General features: G+C 46.6%; 1 protein-coding gene across 28 annotated transcripts in view; it reads right to left on the reverse strand.

The window, feature by feature from the left end:
* ttn.2 (titin, tandem duplicate 2) overlaps positions 1–21,748 on the reverse strand; it is a 246,485-nt gene that overhangs the window by 76,154 nt on the left and 148,583 nt on the right. For all 28 annotated transcript variants that reach the window (XM_075480277.1, XM_075480295.1, XM_075480294.1 and 25 more), the window contains 28 exons: positions 20,936–21,232; positions 20,627–20,813; positions 19,050–19,165; positions 18,660–18,959; positions 17,219–17,518; positions 16,605–16,710; positions 15,605–15,801; positions 15,211–15,516; positions 14,971–15,124; positions 14,244–14,368; positions 14,046–14,164; positions 13,770–13,950; positions 12,899–13,201; positions 11,432–11,971; positions 10,531–10,833; positions 10,186–10,342; positions 8,804–8,946; positions 8,589–8,707; positions 8,321–8,498; positions 7,916–8,200; positions 7,537–7,830; positions 6,700–6,999; positions 5,350–5,658; positions 3,930–4,156; positions 3,525–3,839; positions 1,325–1,439; positions 932–1,240; positions 664–845 (listed from right to left, as the gene is read on the reverse strand). In XM_075480277.1, the coding sequence (XP_075336392.1) occupies positions 664–845; positions 932–1,240; positions 1,325–1,439; positions 3,525–3,839; positions 3,930–4,156; positions 5,350–5,658; positions 6,700–6,999; positions 7,537–7,830; positions 7,916–8,200; positions 8,321–8,498; positions 8,589–8,707; positions 8,804–8,946; positions 10,186–10,342; positions 10,531–10,833; positions 11,432–11,971; positions 12,899–13,201; positions 13,770–13,950; positions 14,046–14,164; positions 14,244–14,368; positions 14,971–15,124; positions 15,211–15,516; positions 15,605–15,801; positions 16,605–16,710; positions 17,219–17,518; positions 18,660–18,959; positions 19,050–19,165; positions 20,627–20,813; positions 20,936–21,232 (6,467 nt within the window). The remainder of the gene's footprint in view (positions 1–663; positions 846–931; positions 1,241–1,324; positions 1,440–3,524; positions 3,840–3,929; positions 4,157–5,349; positions 5,659–6,699; positions 7,000–7,536; positions 7,831–7,915; positions 8,201–8,320; positions 8,499–8,588; positions 8,708–8,803; positions 8,947–10,185; positions 10,343–10,530; positions 10,834–11,431; positions 11,972–12,898; positions 13,202–13,769; positions 13,951–14,045; positions 14,165–14,243; positions 14,369–14,970; positions 15,125–15,210; positions 15,517–15,604; positions 15,802–16,604; positions 16,711–17,218; positions 17,519–18,659; positions 18,960–19,049; positions 19,166–20,626; positions 20,814–20,935; positions 21,233–21,748) is intronic.

The raw sequence follows: 21,748 nt of genomic DNA on the forward strand, positions 1-21,748 counted from the left end.
ATATAAACAGTAACTCACAATCCAAACTACAGAGCAAATAAACAACAACAACAAAAAAACAAACAAACAAAGTCCCTACATTATACCATATATCAAACCTTGATCTCTGAGCAAATCAAATCGGTACAGGAGTATCCCAAATATCACATTTATCTAGTCATGTCTTCTATATAATTCAAAAATACCCCCCAAACCTGATTGAACAGATCTTGTCTCCCTCTACTACTGAAGGTTACCCTCTCATATAAGGTCATTTTTGTCATCAGCTCTGTCCATTCCTTAAAACAGCAGATGTTAGCTGACTTCCAATGCCTCAGTATTATCCTACATCCAGTTAAGATTGCTAATCGTATCCAAAGCCTCTGTCTTCCAGATAGACTGATGTTCTCTGGTAACACACCCAAAATACATAAGGCAGGAGATTTAGACAAGTTAAGTTGAAATAGATCATTCAAGATATTGATCATTTCACCCCAAAGCTGATCATTTTTGTCACAGCCTTAGAGCATGTGAACTAAGGTGCCCACTTCTTTCTGGCATTTCCAACAGGAGTCCCTATCTGTTAATTTCAGTTTGTTTTTTAGGAGTTTTAAACTTTTAAAGATGTTTGAAAAAGGAGATTTTACTGGACGGCGTGGTGAGAAACTAAGGAGCCGGCCTCACCACAGAGTCCACGGGGAGCGTGTGCAGCTTGTTCTTCTTGTGCGTCTTGGCTTTGCCTTCAAAGTCCCAGCACACCTTGGGAGCGGGGCGGCCCCTGATGGTGGCAGGAATCCTGATTGGATCTCCGGCGCGGATGCCCACCAGGTCGTCGGCCAACACGTCGAGCGTGATGAAAGGTGGAACTGTGGAGACGGGACAAAGACACGAGTGAGGAAAAGGGGATTCCCTATCGAACATTTACTCAATGAGGCCCAGCAGGCAGACGTACGCTGGATGTCCTCCACCAGGACTTCGCTGGTGCGGGGGCTGGGGTCGGACTCGCCGATGTCGTTGACGGCGATGATCCTGAAGCGGTGGCGCTTCAGCTCCCGGAGGCTGGGCACCGTGAACTCTGTGGTGGGGTGCAGGCTGTCGACGTCGTTCACCCTCATCCAGTCCGACGAGCCCTCGTTCTGGATCTGGATGATGTAGCCTTTGATGGGACTTCCTCCGTCGCTCGCGGGGGGCTTCCAGGACAGCGTGACGCTGTGCTTCGTCTTGTCGGCGATCTCAGGGGCGGCGGGCATGCCGGGAGCAGCTGGACAGGGGAGCAGCAGCACAGAGTTTAGGAAACCTTCGTTCATCGCCCCTGAAAAAGAAGCCTTGGGTGCGATTTACTCACTGATGGGCTCCACGGTGAAGGCGGAGTCAGACGGGGAACTGAAGGGCCCGGTTCCTGCTGAGTTGCAGGCGGCGACCCTGAACTCGTACTCTGTTCCTTCAAACAGACGAGTCACCTGGGGGACAGAGAACAGGAAGGGTTAGATATTTCTATGCAGCGTTCACTGTTGCGTACATATTTATTGAACTGATTTTAAACTTTTAATGCTCGTTTTTAAAGCTCTTAACGGCCTCGCCCCATCGTATTTATCTGAGCTTTTAACAGTCCTGGCAGAGCTTTGAGGTCAGCAGATCAAAGTCAAAATGTTTTTAAGTGGTCATGACCTTGAGAAAGCCATCCATGCCCTGATAAGTTCGAGGTCAGACTATTTTAAAGCCCTTTATGTCGGCGTCTCCCAGTCTTCTCTCAGCCCCCTTCAGCTGGTGCAGAACGCTGCTGCCCGTCTTTAACCAACACCAACAGACGTGTGCACATCACTCCTGTTCTTAACTCCCTCCATCAGCTTCCTGTCCTTTACAGAACTGATTTTAAACTTTTAATGTTGGTTTTTAAAGCTCTTAAAGCTGCAGTCTGCAACTCTTTTTCAAGCATAATGCCTGGAACTGTCCGGGGATTCTGAAAGTAGTACATTAAATACCCCAATACAAAAAAAAATGAGTTCTCTAGGTCCCCTATATGTCCCGCTAGGTCCCTCCAAAGCCAGCAGGTTTGTTTACAAAATTGCAGACCGGACTGGTAAAAGGTAACCAATCAGGTTTACGAGCTGGGCTCTGCTGCCTGTCAATCACCGATTGTGCACGCGCGATACAAGGTAGGCTCGTCCCCACGCTTATTTATCTGGACTATTGAACTTCATTACTGGCTAGTCTACTTACTGTGTCTTCCATGATTGCAAATGACAGGTGAGTTGATGAATGAGGAGTCGTGTAGGCGCATCTGGCGTGCACGTAGACGTGCACGAGTTCTCATGTGTTTTGATGGGGCGGGACAGGAAGTTGAATAACTTTTTATTTTTCGGTTAAAAAATAAGCATTTCTTGCATTTTGCGACTACAGAGGTCACCGTTTTCAACTTCAAGCGTTCTGATAGATCATGTAAACTCTTAAAATGCCAAAAATTAGGACTTTACGTATGACAACAACAAATCCTGCAGACTGCAGCTTTAACGGCCTCGCCCCGTCGTATTTATCTGAGCTTTTAACAGTCCTGGCAGAGCTCTGAGGTCAGCAGATCAGTTTCTGCTGGAAGTGCCCAGGTCAGAAAACAAACCCTGGGGTGAGCGAGCCTTTTCCCAAAGCTGCCCCCAGGCTCTGGAATAAGCCCCCCGTCCAGCTGCGTCTTATTTCTGACCCGGGCCTCTTCAGATCTGGGCTAAAAACCTACTTATTTAGGATGGCTTTAATACCCAGCAGCATGATGACACTTTTTGTCACTTTTTGTCAGGATGATCAGACTTATTGCACCACAGAGCGCCACAGGAAGTCATTCCTGCCTGTGGCCATCAAACTGTATATTTCCAGTGTCTGACAGTTATTCATCTCATTATTTATTATTTATTTATTTCATTACTTCACTATGTGCAATAACCCGGTCATGTGCAATAATAATAATAATAATGAGGTACTGAGCAGCATTGTAAATACTGTTTATTGTATATACTGAGATTTTCCTTATTTTTACACTGTTAATATGGGAGGGGTGTAATTTTATTTTGCTGCATGGGGTTGTAATTTTGCTTTATCTTTACTTTATCTTATTTTGTCTTATTGTGTTATATTTATTTTGCTCTATTGTATTTCCTGTCTTAATCTTTTTTTTCCTGTAATCGAGTGCACTGCAGAGAAGGAATTTCCCGCAAGGGATTAATAAGGTAATTCTGATTCTGATTATCTTATTTTATTGCTTTCACTGTTCTTTTATTGTTTTTATTTGTTTTTACTTCTTCTTCTTTTTATTTATTACCTGCTTCAAAGCACTTTGGTGCACCGTAAGGATGGTCTTTAAACGGCTGTATAAATAAAGCACATTTACATTTACATATGAGGCCTTCAGGCTCCACTTATCAATGAATCAACCCAACTAAACGTCTGTGATCAATCATCCCAGAAGGTTGAAGGCAGACCTGGGCGAGTCGTGTTTTCCCTGAGGCCGAGCTCAGAGGCAGATCTTACGTTGGTCAGGAGGAAAAGCAGCAGCTCACCTGGTACTCCCAGCCCTTCACGCCCCTCTTGGTGACCGGCACCTTATTGACTTTAGCCCAGTAGCCGGTGCCCTTCTCCTGCTTCTCCAGCCAGTAGCCGATGATCATGGAGCCCCCGGTGTCTCTGGGGGGCTCCCAGGTCAGGGTCATGGAAGTCTTTGAATACTCTGAAATAGTTGGCTTCTCTGGTGGGCCTGGAAGGCTGAAGGGGTCTGTGATCTTCACTTCTTCTGTTGTGCAGGGGTCAGATTTGCCGTAGCGGTTCTCAGCTCTGACCTGGAACAGGTAGGTCTTATTGGTGTCCAGGTTCCACACCTGCAACAGAGAGGAAAGCAGTCAGCCCTGCAGCCCCACAGACTCTGGATGCTTTTAATGCTTTTAATCCCGGCGGCTACAGGAACGTACCCCGTATTTCTTCTCAACGATGCTGTTGGTGACCACCTCCCACTGTGGCTCAGGCGGAGCCTCCTCTCCCTCCTCCAGCTCCGGCTGCTCCGTCATCACTTCCTTCTTCTCAACAATGTAGTTGGTCAGCTGGCTGCCGCCGTCATCCAGGGGCGGGTCCCAGTTCAGGTAGCACGACTCCGCCCTGATGTTGGACACGGCCAGATTTCTGGGCGGGGTTGGTCGGTCTGACGGAGGAGCAGAGCGAGGGTTCAGTCAGATGTCACACAACATTTCCTCCTGTCACTGTGTAATGGCGCTTTTCCACCAGCTCGCTTCGGCTCGGCACGCTATTGCGTCAGTGGCGCCACCACGTGGTGGCCAGGAGTGGCTGCAGTAGTGGTAGGTAAATCAATAAATAGGTGTTTTTTTTCTTTTGGTCGGGTATGCCACCCCAAGATTTTGCCTTGCCCCCACCAGCCACCCTTAGGATTTATTTCTGCTGGCGCCACTGTATTGGGTGTTTCCACTAGCACGCCGTACCTGCAACCGGCACGATTTTCCGTACCACCTCAGCCCTGGTTCCAAGCGGGCCGAAGCGTTACTAAAACGTGACGTCGGCCGACTGCCTTCCACTGATTGGGCGATGAGTGTCGTCACTGGAAGCGTCACAACGGGGATAATAAAAGCTAGCGTTAGCAGCCGTTAGCTTACCTCCAAACGTCAGACATCCCAAGTTCCAAAAACTCATTTCAGGGAGATGCTTATCGAACCCCCCCATATGAAATTGTTTTTTTTAAAAGGCTTAGACAGGCTGGATATAGATAGTTAGATACTGTAACTGGCTAGTTAGATATTAGGCCTACACGATTTAGAAACTAAATGTGTATTGATACTTTAAATAAGTCTTTGATACGTTTTGCTTTATTTTATAACAGCATTTAACCTACAGAAATAAAATGCAGATGATGGCGCGTTCAGCCTACTTACACATGTTTTACAGTCATTAAGTCCGCCGTGGGCAATACTGAAGTCACTACTGCATACAGTGCACCTCGCACGGTGTCATCATTCTTCACCTTCTCTACACATGGATATACTTTAGTATTCTGCCGTAAAATGAGTCTTATATTTTCGTTTTTTACTCGAGGATTCAGAGACTTGGGATGTCTGAAACATCGTCTTTTTGAAGCTCGTAACAAAACTCTCCGGTACTTTTCAACACTGTTTTGTCTGGCGGCCAGGAGTCTTCTCTGGCTCTCTTCTCTTGCCTTCTGAGCGGCAAAAAGCCGCAGGGTGAGCAGCAACACGCACAGCCGTGTTACCGCCACCCCGCCCACGTCCAGGAGGCACCAAGTGTAATGGAAACACAACCAAACCGAGCCGTGCCGAGCTAGTGGAAAAGCGCCATAACTGTGTCTGCGGGTCTGCTTCAACTCACCCAGCACCATGACGAAGATGCTGTGTTTGGCCGAGCCCATGTTGTTGGAGGCGGACACCATGTAGCTGCCGCGGTCCCTCCTGTTGACCGCTGGGATGGTCAGCGTGGTCTTGGCGTTCATCCTGCCGGTCACCTGCGTGTCCATCAGCAGGGTCTCTGTGGGCGCCTCTATCACCACGTCGTCCTTGGACCACTCCACCTTCGGGACGGGGAGTCCGATGATATCGGCGGGGATCTCCACGGGCTCGCCCTTCCTCACCGTGATGCAGTCGCCCTTAAAGTGCTTCAGCATGTGGACCTCGGGACTCACTGAGAGGAACGGGACCGAAGCAGAACCGTTCAGCACAAAGTCTACATCAACATCCTCATAGATCAACCTTATTACCATCCTGCCACAAAATTAGACAAATAAAGACTGTTTTTAAACAACTTTTATGCTCACAGCTTCTTCTCTACATGAAAACAGGAGCAGTTCTGTCTTTGGGCCAGAATCCCTTAAAGGACCAACAGGAAATACGTGTCGGAGAGTCCGATGGAACTTACAGGAAGTTGCCAACTTATCATCAGAATAAATAAATAAATAAATTCCGTCGCTGCCCCCAGGCTCTGGAATAAGCTCTTATTTCTGACCTGGGCCTCCTCAGATCTGGGCTAAAAACCTACTTAGGATGGTTTTAATACCCAGTAGTATGATTACACTTTTATCTTATTAGATTTTTTTGTATTTTATTACTTTCACTCTTCTTTTATTGTTTTTATTTGTTTTTACTTCTTCTTCTCTTTATTTATTACCTGCTCACTGGAAAAAATCAAAGTCTTACCAAGTATATTTGTCTCATTTCTTGTCCAAATATCTCATTACACTTAATATAAGACACAACTGCCTAACAAGTTCTATTTCAGCCAGATATGGGGACTTGTTTGAAGACAATACATCTGGAATATCTTGTTAAATGAGAAAGTCGGATTTCATATGAAACAAGCTTTTTTTTTTACATTTGAAGAGGTTTTTAAGCTAATTTTGTAGTATGACACTTTCATCTTCTTCAATTTTGTTGTATTTTATTGCTTTCACTCTTCTTTTATTGTTTTTATTTGTTTTTACTTCTTCTTCTCTTTATTTATCACCTGCTGTAAAGCACTTTGGTACATCGTAAGGATCGTCTGTAAAGGGCTGTAGAAATAAAGTACATTACATTTACATAAAGGCTCACAGATACTTAATTGAACAAGAAGTCTTTTCAAAATAAAAGCTCAGATATCTAAGAGCTGTAACTCAGTAGTTCTAAGTTGTTATTTTCAGCTGCCCTGAAGCCTTTTATTGGAGGGTTCAACACTTTTCAGCCTCACCTTCATCGTCTTGGATGACAACAGTCATCGGGGTGGACGGCTCACTCTGTCCGATGAGGTTGGCACACTTGATTCTGAACTCGTACATCCAGGCCTCGTCCAGGCCCTCCACGGTCATCGTCATGTTGGGGCAGATCTCCGCGTTGCAGGGCTCGAAGGCCTGCTGGTCCTGCCTCTTTTTCTCCACGAAGTAGCCGATGACGGGGCTTCCGCCGTCGTTACGCGGGGGCTTCCAGGCCAGAGTGATGGAGTTCTTGGTGCGCTCCGTGTAGTGGAACTTCTCGGGGTACGACGGTGGGCCTGAAGAAACCACCAAACCATTAGTTTTATGTACGAATCAATAGGGGTGGGACGATATGCTTGGGTCACTATTCGATTGTATCCCGATTCTAAGGTACCGATTCGATTTGTGTCACGATTTTTGATAATTGTGATTCTAAAAGTATTAGATTCGATATAATCAGTAATTGCAATTTTCTTCCTCCTTAAAAAAAACAAACAAGTTGAATCGTACACTTCCAGAATGAATGTCGTTCCCATAAAAGGACAAAAATAGGTACTTAACATATACAGCATTTTCTAAAGTTTACAGTTACAAAATGAATTCAAATGTCCACACAGCACAAATGTGGGCTAGTTCTAACATAACTTAATGTGATGAATTGATGAAGTTTTTCTGTACACGGATATGACGTAATATAATCGATTCTGGGGAGAAAAATCGATTTTTAAAATCATCCCATTAAAAATCGCGATATGTACATGAATCGATTTTTTCGCCCATCCCTACAAATCAAGTTTCCGAGTCTCGATCTTGTGACCGAAGGAAACTCTCACCTTGCGGGTCCACGGCCTTGATGGGTCCCAGCTCCACGGGAGGGCCCATGCCGTACTTGTTCTTGGCGATGACACGGAAGACGTACTCCTGTCCCTCCATGATGCCCACGCACTCGCACTTGGAGGAGGCGGTTTCAACGGGCTGCCTCCACGTGTGCATCTTGGCATCTCTGCGCTCCACGATGAAGCCGGTCAGGTCGCTGCCGCCGTCGTCTTCGGGGTCGTCCCAGTTCAGGAAAATCATCTTACGGGTAACAACGACCGGCTTCAGGTCCGTGATGGGTCCGGGGACATCTGAAGACAAAGCAAAGCTCTCAGTTACTCACGCCGACACTGGGAGGGACTCATTCCCGGCAGCTTTCCTGGACTCTCCGCTCACCCATCACTTCCACTCTGGTCCACGCAGACTTGGTGCCGCTGGGGTTGCAGGCAGAGATTTGGTATTTGCCGCAGTCCTTCCTCTGGACGTTTTTAATTGATAAAATGCTGTCGTTGCCCTCGCTGAGGATCTCCACGCGGTCTTTGTCAGGCTTGCCGTCATCCTTGGTCCAGGTGAGGGACGGATAGGGTTTACCTGTGACGGTCGCAGGCACACGCAGGTTTTCTCCAGCTCTGATTATAATGCCATTCTTGACGGATAGGTCCAGTTCAATCACGGGCAACTCTGCGGGTTGGCAAAGGAAGAAGGAAACATCAACACATGACAAATGAACCCTGAAGCAGGCATCATTTGACCAAATGAAAAGTCCCTCCCACGTTGGGGGAGAGCGGGGCTCAGTCTGACCTGCAGGATTCCGGACAAACACCGACTCCGTGAATCCCGGCGTTCCTTCTCCTGCAGCGTTACAGGCAATCACCCTGACCAGGTACTTTGCTCCCTCACGGACTCCATAGACGGTGAAGTTCCGGGTCTTCCATGGACGTTCTGTAGACCTGGACCAGTCCTTGGTACCAACGATGGTCTAAAGAACCACAGGACGAACCAGAACATTAGTCTGTAAATCAAGACGGTTAAAGGTTTGCTTCAACAGGGGACGGTCTGACGCTCTGACCTTATCCACGTGGTATCCCAGAACCTCCCCGCCGCCATTGTCGGCAGGTGGATCCCACTCCACGTCAATGGAGTGGTCAGTGGTGTCTACCACTCGGGGAATAGGGGGTCCGGGAGGCACTGAAGGGTCACAGTTAAAAACACGTGAAAAAACGTTCTGGGTTTACCCGATTTTCCTTTTAAATACGAAGCAGCGTAACAAACAGATATACGTACGGATCGGAGCGTGGGCCGTCTGCGGCTCAGAGGGAATGCTAAACTTTCCAGGGCCGGCCTGGTTTTCAGCCGCCACCCTAAAGATGTAAGTCAGCCCCTCCAGCAGCCCTCCAACATTCAGCTCAGTGTCTGGGACGAGGTTCCTGAGGATCAGGGCGGAAGAACATTAAAGGTAGGGTAGGAGATCCTGGATTTTGAGTCCAGCGAAGCTGCATTTTGAAAATACACAGGTCAAAAGTCCCAACCCTTTTCTTCACTTTCCCCCCGAAGGCACGCCTCTAGAGTACATGAACGCGCACGAGCACGAAGGTGCACGAGCGCTGTTCTGACAGCAAGCATCGATCGTTGCCGTATTTAGTATTTAGTATATGCTAACTATATGTTTAATAATGCTAGGTGCTAGCCAAGCTGGCTCTAGTTTAGCTTCCTGCCAAGCTTCTGGACGCGTAATTCGTTCACGGAGCAGGGTACGCGCACAGGGGGAAGGAGGGGGAGGGAGGAGCAGGTTGCACTTTGATAGACGCATCAGAATCCAATCATTGTGAACGGTCCGTTCAGTATGATTGGATACTGTTTTTCCTAGATTGTACGTTCTAGAGGCCACTAAAACTTTTCATATTTGTGTCAAAACTTTTAATTAATTGGTTGCAATGGGGGTGTGAAGAGTATTTCAAGCAATATGTAAAAAAATGCTCCAGAAAAAGATCCCCTACCCGACCTTTAATGTCGTAGAAATATAGTTTTACATTGGAAATCCCCTGAACCACCCAAAGTGTCTGTCTGGCTCACTGAATTAATGTTTTTCTTGAAATTAGAGAAAATAAAATACTTTTCCAGAGGCTCAACAAGACAATTTCAGATGTGGGACCCTCTAATTGAGTACTTTAAAAATCTCAAGGCCCTTCCATAAGCCTGTGGAGCCCTGAGATATATATTTGACCTTGCCTAATTATTGACATGTACTTGAATATGTAATGCCCCCATTGTCTGTCATTATTATTATTATTTTTATTATTATTATTATTGTTTATTTATTTATTTCTCTCAATTTTCTCATCACTCTATGGACACTTTAATTCTTACTCGCATTACTACTATCATTATTACTGTTTTTCCCTTTATTTATTTATTTATTTAAACTATTGCATTGTTCATTTATTTAACTTTGCTATCTATGCTTATATGTGTTTTTTTTTCCTTTACAGCAGTATATGGGTGTTGTGGGTGGTTTATGTTTGTTAAAAAGAAAACAAAACCAATTCAAGATATTGTATTTAAATGAATCTTACTTTGTGCTTTCTTCAATAAAAAATATACTTAAGAACATTAATGCCTTCCACACGTGGGACGGGACACGGCGTGTTCGGGAGGTGGTTCCTCACCTGTTGACGCGCGCCCAGTGGGAGCTGTTGATCTCGCGGCGCTCCACCCAGTATCCCAGGATGGGGCTGCCGTTATCGTTCGGTTCGTTCCAGATGACCAGCATGCTGTTGGCTGTGATGTCATCGACCTCGGGCTTCTCAGGAATCTCGGGAGGTTCTGAGGACGACCAGAGGAGACGGAGATAACTGAGTGTGACTTCCTGTTACCAATAAAAAGTTTTACTTTTCACAACAAGCATTGTTTGCATGTGACACGACGAAGCAGACGAAGCAGGCCGGGACACACCCGCAGTGTCAGTGAAAACATACAAACCAACGCCTGTAAGTGTGACACCTGGGGCATACCGAAAGGATTCTTGGCGATGAGTGGTTTGGAGACGCAGGGCGGACCGGGGCCGAACTTGTTCTCTGCCACGACTCTGAAGATGTACTCTTTCTTCTCGATGAGTTTGGGCACCAGGTAACGGCACCCCCTCAGTGTGGAGGTGACGCTGCTCCAGCCGAACTCCACCTTCGAGTTGTCCTTCTTCTCCAGGGTGTAGTTGATGATCTCGCTGCCGCCGTCGTCCAGGGGAGGATCCCACTTGCAGATGACGGAGTTCTTCCTGACCTCCTCGAATCTGAAGTTGACCGGAGGGCCGGGAGTGTCTGCGGACGGAGACGATCGTGTGTTAGCCTGCTGGAAGGGTCACAGCTAGTGATGGGTCATGCGCACAAGCCTCGGCTCTGAGAGCCGGCTCGCATCAAGTGAGAGCCGACTCCAAGTTTTTGTTCCATTCGCTGCTTAGGTTTCACTTTCAGTGCTCAGTCCCAGCTCTGGTTACAGAGCTTTGTTATGATTGGCCAGCATGGCGACCAGCATGCGGTATTCACGTGAGAATTAAGGAGTTTGGTTCTGGTTTTGGTTCTGTTCTGTGGATGTGTTTGAAGTTTATTGTTAATTTGTGCGATAAAAACGTTTAATTGAAATAAACAAATGTAAAAGTGGTTTTGTCACAGAATAAATGCAAAGAATTAGGCAATTATAAGGTCTCTCATAAAAACACTGAAAGCCAAAGGGTTTTCAACACATAAACCATGATTTTTTTTTTTGCAAAGTTAAGGTAAATAGGCTACAAAAGATCCTAAAGAAAGAGCCGGCTCTTCTTTGGGAGCCGAGTCAAAGAGCCGAACTTCCCATCACTAGCTGACGGACCGAGTGGCTCTGTGAATGCAGACCATACTAAAGGCTGGAAGGAACACTTACCCAGCACGTTGACCTCACAAGTTGCGGTGGCCTTGCCGTGGTCGTTCTCCACCTTCACCGTGTAGACGCCATGGTCAGGGCGGACAGAGTCCCTGATGATGATGGAGGACACGCCCCTTTGGCTGTTGTCGATCGTCAGACGCTCATTTATGGTCGGATAGTCCGGTTCCTCCTCCTCCGGCTCTGCCTCCTCTGTCTTTTTGACCTCTTCTTTCTTCTCCTCTCCTTCTTTCTTCTCCTCTCCTTCTTTCTTCTCCTCTCCTTCTTTCTTCTCCTCCTTCTTCTCTGCTTCTCCCTTCTTCTCCTCCTCCTCCTTCTTCTGCTCGTCCGTCTTCTCCTCTTCCTTCTTCTCCGCCTTCTTCTTCAGGGGTTTCTCCGGCCTCTTGCGGAGCGGCTCGGGCCGGATCACCTGGTTGTTCCAGTACCAGGTGATCTGAGGGTACGGCGAGCCGGAAATGTTGGCGTTCAGGCAGATCTCACAGCCACGCCTCTCACTGAGGCCGGACTGCAGGCTGCCGCTCAGGAAGACCTTCGGAGGATCTGAGAGAGACGAAAACGGTTTCAGAATGAACAGAAACAACAGTTCTGATCGGGTTCTAATCATTTCTTAACCCATTTAGGCCGGGAAAGCATTGCCGCATTTCTACCTTTAAAGCCGGGGGCGCTGTTGCGTTATTCTACCTTTAAAGCCGGGAAAGCGTACACGTCTTTTTCAGACGGTAGCGATTGTGAGGAGTTTCGTGCTGACCCAATTGATGGAGATTTATGGCTGGCACATATGTTTGAGGATGATTTTGAAGGGTTTGAATGTGAGTGGAAGACTGACAATTACCACCGTAATCGACGGAGAGATTTCAACCGCACACCAGCGGTGAAAGTCGATTTATCTGCAGATGCCACACCGTTGCAGGCATTTAATCATATTTTGGCGCATCTCGTTTCTGAGACGAATAGATACAGTGAGCAGGTACTTCAGACTCCAGCTCGAGCAAAGATGGGAAGGTGGTCACACGTAACTGTGCCGGAGATGGAAACGTTTATGGGAATGTGTATGGGCTCCTTGTGCTGCCAGTACGAAGAGATTACTGGCGATAAAATAAAAAGATAAATAAATAATTTAAATGTAAAATTAAATTAAATTTTATTTTATTACTGTTTTCTAATTGAAAATAGCGCTGTTCCTGCACTTTACTTTTTACATTTTCTATTTTCGTGAAGGTGTATGTAAATAAACTCAATTTCCAAAGAAAGCCACAGGTGTAAGCTCTCAAATACTTTTTGAATTTTGTTTCTATCTGCTACTGAGGCTGAGAAATCAATCATTTAGTAGGCGTTGACACAATTGCTGAATTTGCAGAAAAACTTCAGGTTTTAGGCGGTCTTTCTGAAATCGGCCACAGGTTTTACAGGCATTCTTTTCCAGGCGTCTTAGGCCTAAATGGGTTAAAACGTTTATCTCGTCCTTACCGATGGAGTCCGAGGCCTTGACGAACGGCGAGTTACGCGACGGCTCGCTGATCCCGGCGGCGTTCTCGGCTTTGACTCTGAAGGTGTAGCTCTTGCCCTCCGTCAGTCTCCTGACGGTGTAGGACAGGACGGGCACCAGGAAGTCGTTGCAGCGCTCCCACTTGTCCTCGCCCTTCTGCTGCTTCTCCAGGACGTAGCCCATGATCTTGGCGCCGCCGTCGTACATGGGAGGCTTCCAGGTCAGGGTGATGGTGCTGGACGTGGGGTTGTGGGTCTCCACATCCACCGGCGGGTCGGGAGCATCTGGAACAAGAGACGAAGTTTCGGGTCAATTCGAAGACTTCTCAAAGATTTTTTAGACTTCCAAAAAGTTTAGAAATATCGGATTCTCAGAACCATAATAACCAAAACGCTGCAGCCAGAGTTCTGATGAGATCTGACAGCAGAGATCATATTTCTCCAGTTTTAGCTTCTCTTCATTGGCTCCCTGTTAGATTCAGAATAGAATTTAAGATTCTTCTCCTTACATATAAAGCTCTTAATGACCGAGCTCCATCATATCTTAGAGATCTCATTGTAAGATATTTTCCTAACAGAGCCTTCAGTTATCAGGCCCCTCTCTGTGGAACCAGCTGCCAGTTTGGGAGGCAGAGCCTTCAGTTATCAGGCCCCTCTCTGTGGAACCAGCTGCCAGTTTGGGAGGCAGAGCCTTCAGTTATCAGGCCCCTCTCTGTGGAACCAGCTGCCAGTTTGGGAGGCAGAGCCTTCAGTTATCAGGCCCTTTGACCCTTCATTGAACCGGTAATCTGACGCTGTTTTAGCAGGTGAGTTACTGTTTATCATCCCTCAGCTCACAGCTCGGCTTTCTTACGTTTCTGGTCCTCTGCGATGACTGGATTGCGGAGCTCGATGAACTCTCCTCCTCCGATCTTGTTGACGGCCTGGACTCTGAAGTAATATTCTCCATTGGGGATGAGGTCCTTGACGGTCCAGCTCACCTTGTTCTCCCCGGACATCATGTTGACGTATGTCCTCCTGCCAGCCTCACGGCGCTGCACGCACACACGATAAAACATCAGAGTTTGTGTGATTAAGTCGCTCGTGTCAGAGCTACAGTTGGAAATAAAGACACGCTGCCGTCTCAGACCTGCAGGACGTAGTGAAGAATCGGGCTGCCGCCGTCGTAGTCTGGAGGATCCCAGGACACCTTACAGGAGCTCTTTGTGATCTCAGAGGCCAGGATCTCCTTACAGGCACCCGGAAGTCCTGAGGACACGCACACAGAGACGGTAAGCAACGATCTGAGAGAACACGCCGTACAAACCGGAGGCAGGCGATTGCTTACCGATGACTTTGACGTTGATGGTGGCGCTGGCAGCTCCCAATTTGTTCTCCAGAGTCACTTTGTACACTCCGGCATCGGGGTGAAGGCTGCTGTCGATCTCCAGGTGACAGGAAATATACTCCTTCCTGTTGGGCACAAACAATCCCATCAGCCACTGCTGCCCACACGCACCAGAGAAAACTCAAACTGCACTTTAGGTGCGATTATTCTGCACGAGAATACTGATTCTGGGCTAGAGCTGAAACTGAGTCGGTATCGTGGTCTGAGAGTAACGATCTCGGTCATTTCGTGGCCATTTAACCCCTTAACGTCTATTGTTGCATATATGCTACAAACCGTTTGACTCAATCAACCAGCTGAGATAGCATCTTTATTCCCCCAATGCCGGTTAGTCCATATTCACTACAGACCTAGGAACCTTTATATAAATAAATATGTAAAAGGGTGAATAAAAAAACATTGTTTTTTCACTGTTATTTTACTGTGTTGTTGTTATCTTAATATTGACCATTATGCCTTTTGTCGCAAATTTGCAAAATACCAAAATTTCTATGTATTTTTTGTGCAAAAGTGCAATTAATAATCTCAGCATTATTTACCATCTACTTAAAGGCTAAAACACACAAAACATTTGTTCATACGCAGCTGAATAAATTCAGGCGTTAAGGGGTCTGAGCGGTGATGGGTTCGGCGGCTGTAACGGGACGGGATCGGGCGTCGCTCTGACCTGAAGCCGACGCGCTCGTCGGCCTTCAGCTCCTTGCCGTCTTTGTGCCAGGTGATTCTGGGCGAGGGGACGGCTCTGAAAGGAACCGGGATGTGAAGCTTCTCCGTTTCCACGACGACCAGGTCCAGAGTCTGGAACTCCAGCGTCGGGTTACCTGGAACCAGAAGAGAGGATCTCATGCAGACTTACAGAGTTTCAGAGAGGAAAACCGTCGGTGACCGATGCTCCTCGCGCTCTTACAGTCGGAGTCTTTGGCGAAGACGTTTTCGGAGATGTCGGACGGCTCGCTGACTCCGACGGCGTTGATGGCCCTGACTCTCAGGATGTACTCCTTCTCGGGGACCACGCCCTCCTCCACGCGGTACTTCATCTCCTTCACCGGACGGGAGTTGACCCTCATCCACTTTTCTGTTCCGGCCTCGCACATCTCGATGTGGTAGCCGCTGATGGGGGAGCCGCCGTCCTGCTGCGGGGGCTTCCAGGCGATGGACAGGAAGTCCCGGCTGGCGCCGGTCACATGCAGCTCGATGGGGGGTGAGGGGACGCCTGCAGGGGGCGGGACACATGGATTCAGACTCTGAACAGAGGATTTCTCTGCGTTGTGATTCTACTTCGGGCCACAAATAGGACGAACCTGTTGGATCTTCTATGGTGAGGATCTCTGTGGGCTCGCTTGGGTGTCCCACTCCGGCCTCGTTCTCAGCCCGGACCTGGAACTGAACTTCTGTTCCCTCGATCACGTCCGTTACTCTGTACTTACAGTCTTTGCCTGAAGTTTTGCCACATTTCACCCAGCGGGTTCCAAGTTTCTCCTTCTTCTCAATGGAATATCTGCAGGGAGGAGGCGTCAGAGGGTCAGCACCAGGGGGGGAGCAGTGATTTTAAATGTGGGAGGGGGCACATGAGCGCCACATCAAGCCCATAGACACGACGCTGAAGTTGGCATCCGATTCGCAAATTAAATGGATGGGCATAAAGGGCCATTTCACTGCATTTTTGCATTTTGATCGCCCTAAACTGGGTCCTGTATGGAAACTACAACAGTTACACTGCTCAAATCTGGATAGAATTATTCTAAAGAGGCTATAGAGTCATTAAAACCTTGTTTGGGATTTGTGAAACCTTTTTCTGATTTGTGAAAATGCAGAACAGGGCCATTTTACTGCTTTTTTTGTATTCTCATCACCCTAAACTAGGTCCTGTATGGAAACTACAATAGTTATACTGCTCAAATCTGGATACAATTATTCTAAAGAGTTCTTTCTTCTTTCTTTTTTATTTTCATTTGGACCATCCAAAACCAGAACCTGTATGAAATATAATTAAATATGGGCTTAATTATTCAGCACGAATGTCTGCTCAGTTTGACCGATGCCTTTTCGTGCAGCATAAGGGGGCTGAGGTGCGCTCCATTTTGTATGTTGGTGCACTACGAGGGTGGGCAAACCGTTAATATAATCCATCCATGGAGCAAACGGGTTTACTTTTGGAAAATGTGGGGGGGATGAAATCATCTTGCTGTAAAAGTGGGGGTGTCGAAACACCCCCATCCCCCACGGGTGCGACGCCCATGGTCAGCACACAGGAAACGAGCGGCAGGCGCCGCCTTTCATCACATTTCATCTGAAACACACCTCAGGATGGGTCTGCCACCGTCGTTCTTGGGTTCCTCCCACTGAAGGTCCACATATCTTTTGGACACAGCGTTGACGGCGAGCGCATACGGCGGTCCAGGAGTAGCTAAAACAAAAAAAAAAACATTTCAGTATCACCATCAACAGATTCGGGGGTTCTGTTCTCTCATGCACTGAAAAAAATCAAAGTCTTACCAAGTATATTTGTCTCATTTCTGGTCAAAATATCTCATTACACTTAATATAAGACACAACTGCCTAACAAGTACCATTTCAGCCAGATATAGGGACTTGTTTTAATACAATACATCTGGAATATCTTGTTAAATGAAAAAGTCTTGAAAACAAATTGTTTTGAGTCACATATCACATGAAACAAGCTTTTTTTTTCATTTGAAGAGGTTTTTAAGCTAATTTCAAGATCACTTTTATCTCAAAAGTCCTAAATATCACATCTTATTTCAAGAAATCTGGACAAGCCGATTTTCACTAGCTCCATTGGCAGATTTTTTTGCTTATTTCAAGCAAAAACGTCTTTTATTTGTTGTTTTTTTACTTATTTTTGGAGGGGCATTTTTTCTAGTGTGCGTGTCTGCAGCTCCTCTCCAACTTACTGAAAGTGTCTTTGGCGAGCACAGAGTCCTCCAACTCGCAGAAGGGTCCGACGCCCACGGCGTTCTCTGCGGCGACGCGGAACACGTAGAGCGACCCTTCGTTCAGAGGCGTGACGGTGTACGTCAGCTCCTTGACGGTGGTGTCCACGGTCTGCCAGCCTTTACGCCGGGCGTCACGCTTCTCCACCACGTAGTTGGTGATGCGTGATCCTCCATCACGCTCCGGGGCCGTCCACTTCAGGTCGGCGCTGTTCCTGCTGATGCTGATGACCTCCATCCAGCGAGGGGCTGACGGAGGGTCTGAGGGGGCGGAGACGGAGAGAAGTGAACCGGCAGGTCATGTTAATCTGCTTAGAATTAAACAGATTAAAGGTTTCCTCTCCCAGACAGACCAGGAGAAACTCATCCATGCATTCATCTCCAGCAGACTCCATCACTGTAACGCTCTTTTAACTGGACTTCCCAAAAAGAGCATTAAACATCTGCAGCTCATCCAGAACGCTGCTGCTGGAGTTTTAACCCGGACTAAGAGATCTGAACACATCACAGCAGCTTTAAAATCTTTACTCTGGCTTCCAGTCAGTCACAGAATAGATTTTAAAAGCCTGCTGATGGTTTACATCTGTGATCTGTTCAGAGAATATAAAGCCAGCAGAGCTCTTAGATCCAAGGACTCAGGTCAGCTGGTCCAGTCCAGAGTCCAGACTAAACATGGAGAAGCAGCATTTAGCTGTTATGCTGCAAATAAGTGGAACAAACTGCCAGTGGAGATTAAACTTTCACCAAATGGAGACATTTTTAAATCCAGGTTAAAAACATTTCTGTTCTCATGTGTCTATGCATGAAATCTGCACGATATCTTTGAACTTATCTGGACTGTTGCTGGTTTTTAAATTCATTTAAATTATTTTATGTTTCTCTTTATATTCTTTTATGTATTTTTAATGCTTCTTCCACTCCCTGCTGCAATGCTTTTATTTTATGTGAAGCACTTTGAACTGTTTTGTACATGAAATGTGCTATATAAATAAACTTGATTTGATTTATGATTTGATAGAATCGTCTGTTGTGACTGAACACTCGGAACGGTTAGAGCTACACTTTACCGTCCAGCATCAGTTTAGTATAAATCTGATATTTCATGTGTTGGATCAGAGTCTGACATGGTGTGCTGCAGCACAGACTACTTTGGAAACGGCCCTTTAACCCTTCCACAGGAACTGCTTTTAGTTCCTGTGGAAGCAGGAAGGGTTCACTTAGTGTTCTGTCTCAGTTCTTCAGTAAATAATGACTCAGTGTGATGTGTTCATCTGAGGCTGGATTCACTGAGTTTTATGGCAGCTTATTACGTCGGGTGGTTCTGTTTTTCACCTGCCGGGTCTCCTCTGGGGTCTAAGCTCGGCACTTTGTGTGTGTTTGGACGGAGGATGGGTTTTCTTACTCAGTCGCTCTTTGCAGAGCACCGGCTCGCTGGGCTCGCTGGGTTCGCTCTCGCCGGCCACGTTGACGGCTCGCACCCTGAACGAGTACTCCTGCTTCTCCATCAGGCCTCTCAGGAAGTGCTCCAGCAGGTTGACGTTCTCCGACACTCGGATCCAGTCCACGGTTCCGCTCTTCAGCATTTCAATGACGTAGCCTTCGATCTTGGCCCCGCCGTCGTGCTCGGGCTTGGTCCACATCAGGAAGCAGGAGGTCTTAGCCACGTCCTTCACCGTGGGCTTACCGGGAGGCCAGGGGGGATCTGCAAGAGGAGCATCGGGACAGTTTTAATATCCTGAAGAGGCTTCAGGTGCTGAAACACAGGGGATGTGAGCGGGTAAACACTTTGTACCGATCGGATCTTTGACGAGGATGGGATCCGTCTCCTTGCTGGGTTTCCCAGTTCCAGCCAGGTTCTCAGCGAGGACTCTGAACTTGTACTTCTTTCTGGTGGGAAGACCTTTGACCCTGCAGAGAAGAACAACTTCTGTCAACTCATTGAATTCTCCCAAAGATTCAGAGTTTGTTTGTTTGTTTTGTTTATTTTGTTAAACGGTGTCATACACCAAAAAGGTGCCCAGACACACAAGACACACCATAAGTAATAAAAAGCAATAGTCAAAAGAACATCTCCATCATTGCTAATCCAACATATATGGTCCTCAGTGGACAACAACCCCACTCAGACATAAAGCGCCCCCGCGCTGTTGGTAAGCTTCCAACACGTATTGGGCTAAATCAGGGAGGGGCAACTTCCATGATACAGAGGGCCAACATTTTTTCAGCACTATCATTGGAGGGCCACATGACCACGCACTTCGAATAATTGGATATGAAAGACGCTACAAATGATTCTCAATAAGAACACATTTTATATGAAATTATATCTGTATGTTTATTGCACCAACATACAACTATTTTTTGCATATAAATGCATTTTAACACATCCTTAATAAGCAACAAAGAAAAAAAAAAGGAATTTGAACTCCTTCATAACAAAGAACAAAACTGAAGAGGTACTCCTCTTCCCATTTTGGCTGAAAAATGCGATTTTCTCGGTCAAGTTTTCTCTTGTTGCCGCTGCTAGTGGCTCTTGACTTTCCTATTTGCTGTTGTGGAAAGCGGCCCGGGCCCCGCTATTGTTTGCGTATGGCGCGCCCTCCTTTTTTTTTTAATTATTAAATTATTATTGATCTATTTTCGGGCCGTACTGAGTGAGGACGAGGGCCGTGTGCGGCCCCCGGGCCTCCAGTTGCCCATCCCTGGGCTAAATAAAACACTTTTTCACTAAACAAATATGTTAGTGTTCACTGGAAAAAATGCCCCTCCAAAAATAAGTAAAAAACAACAAAAACAAGACGTTTTTGCTTGAAATAAGCAAAAAATCTGCCAATGGAACTAGTGAAAATCGGCTTGTGGAGATTTCTTGAAATAAGATGTGATATTTAGGACTTTTGAGATAAAAGTGATCTTAAAATTAGCTTAAAAACCTCTTAAAGAAAAACCTTGTTTCATATGAAATCCGACTCAAAACAATTTGTTTTCAAGACTTTTTCATTTAACAAGATATTCCAGATGTATTGTATTAAAACAAGTCCCTATATCTGGCTGAAATTGAACTTTTTAGGCAGTTGTGTCTTATATTAAGTGTAATGAGATATTTGGACCAGAAATGAGACAAATATACTGGGTAAGACTTTGATTTTTTCCAGTGTGCACCCATCGAACATAGAAAACAAATCATGACATTCCAAGGTCAATTTAAGGAAGAGCTTAAGTCTAAATACATGGTAAAAAAGGACAGTAAAAGACAAAATGCATCTCATTTTCCACCTTTAAGTCACACAGGGGACACTTCCTGTTCTCCTCTGGGATTGCATGGAAACGTCCAGTTTCAACTGCCAGAGGCAACATGCCACGATAACTCACCTGTAGTTGGTGTCTTTAATGGGCAGCTTGTTGCATCGGATCCACTTGTCGTGGTCGGGTTCGTGTCTCTCCACCCAGTATCCCGTGATGGGGCTGCCTCCGTCCTCATCCGGCTCGTACCAGGCCAGAGTCAGAGAGTCCTTGGCGATGTCTGAAGCCTCCAGTTTGTAGGGAGCTCCAGGAGTGTCTGAGGACAAAAAGCACTGTAAGGTCACACCGAGCAAAGCCCCAATGTTTGGTTATTCACTGCAGAGGATTCACACTCAGACCCGAGCAGCCACAGAGTTTAAATTCATGTTCTGAACCTACCGAAGGGGTATCTGGCGATGATGGATGGGTGCTCGGCTGGTGGGCCGACACCGAACTGGTTCTCAGCGAACACTCTGAAGACGTACTCCTTGAACTTGACCAGGTCCACGGCTTTGTAGGTGGTCTGCTTGATGGTGGAGGACAGCCGGTGCCAGATCTCGCTGTCGGCAGCTCGGCGCTCCACGATGTAGTTGGTGACTCTGGAGCCGCCGTCGTCCCGGGGAGGGTTCCAGGCCAGGAAGCAGGTCGTGTTGGTGATCTCGGAAATGTCGAAGGCGGCGGGAGGACCGGGCTTATCTGTTTTTTTAGGGACAAATAGGACATGTTTATTATTTATTATGTTTAATTGTATTTATTTTATTGTACAGCACTTTGGAAACCTTTGTGTTTATTGTGAGAATGCATTAAGGCATTCTCACTATTAAGTTCCTGCTTCTCTTTAGTATTATTGTTATTGTTGTGGAGAAATTAGAGTCGAATCCCGCGTTGGTCAGCCGTCCATTGGGGAGTTTATTGAACAAACCGTCACAGCAAATGTGCATACAGAATGTACAAAATGTCCGACGAGCTCATCTAGTGACACCCTTTTATACCGTTTTATCATAACAAGTGTACGTGGCCCTCTCCGGAGGCGCCTAGCTTTCGCAGTTTATCATAAACACGCTCCTTCTAACTATCAACAATATTCTGAACCAGTCAACAAGGCCCAGGATGTAACTAGGCCAGAAGTCATGAACATGTCATGACATCCTTCTCCCACATTATTCCGCCAGTTTTCGGCACCCAACTACTCCTGCATACTTTCAGCTATTT

Source organism: Odontesthes bonariensis, chromosome 12 (assembly GCF_027942865.1).
Source record: "Odontesthes bonariensis isolate fOdoBon6 chromosome 12, fOdoBon6.hap1, whole genome shotgun sequence".
In the NCBI taxonomy this organism is placed as follows: Eukaryota; Metazoa; Chordata; class Actinopteri; order Atheriniformes; family Atherinopsidae; genus Odontesthes; species Odontesthes bonariensis.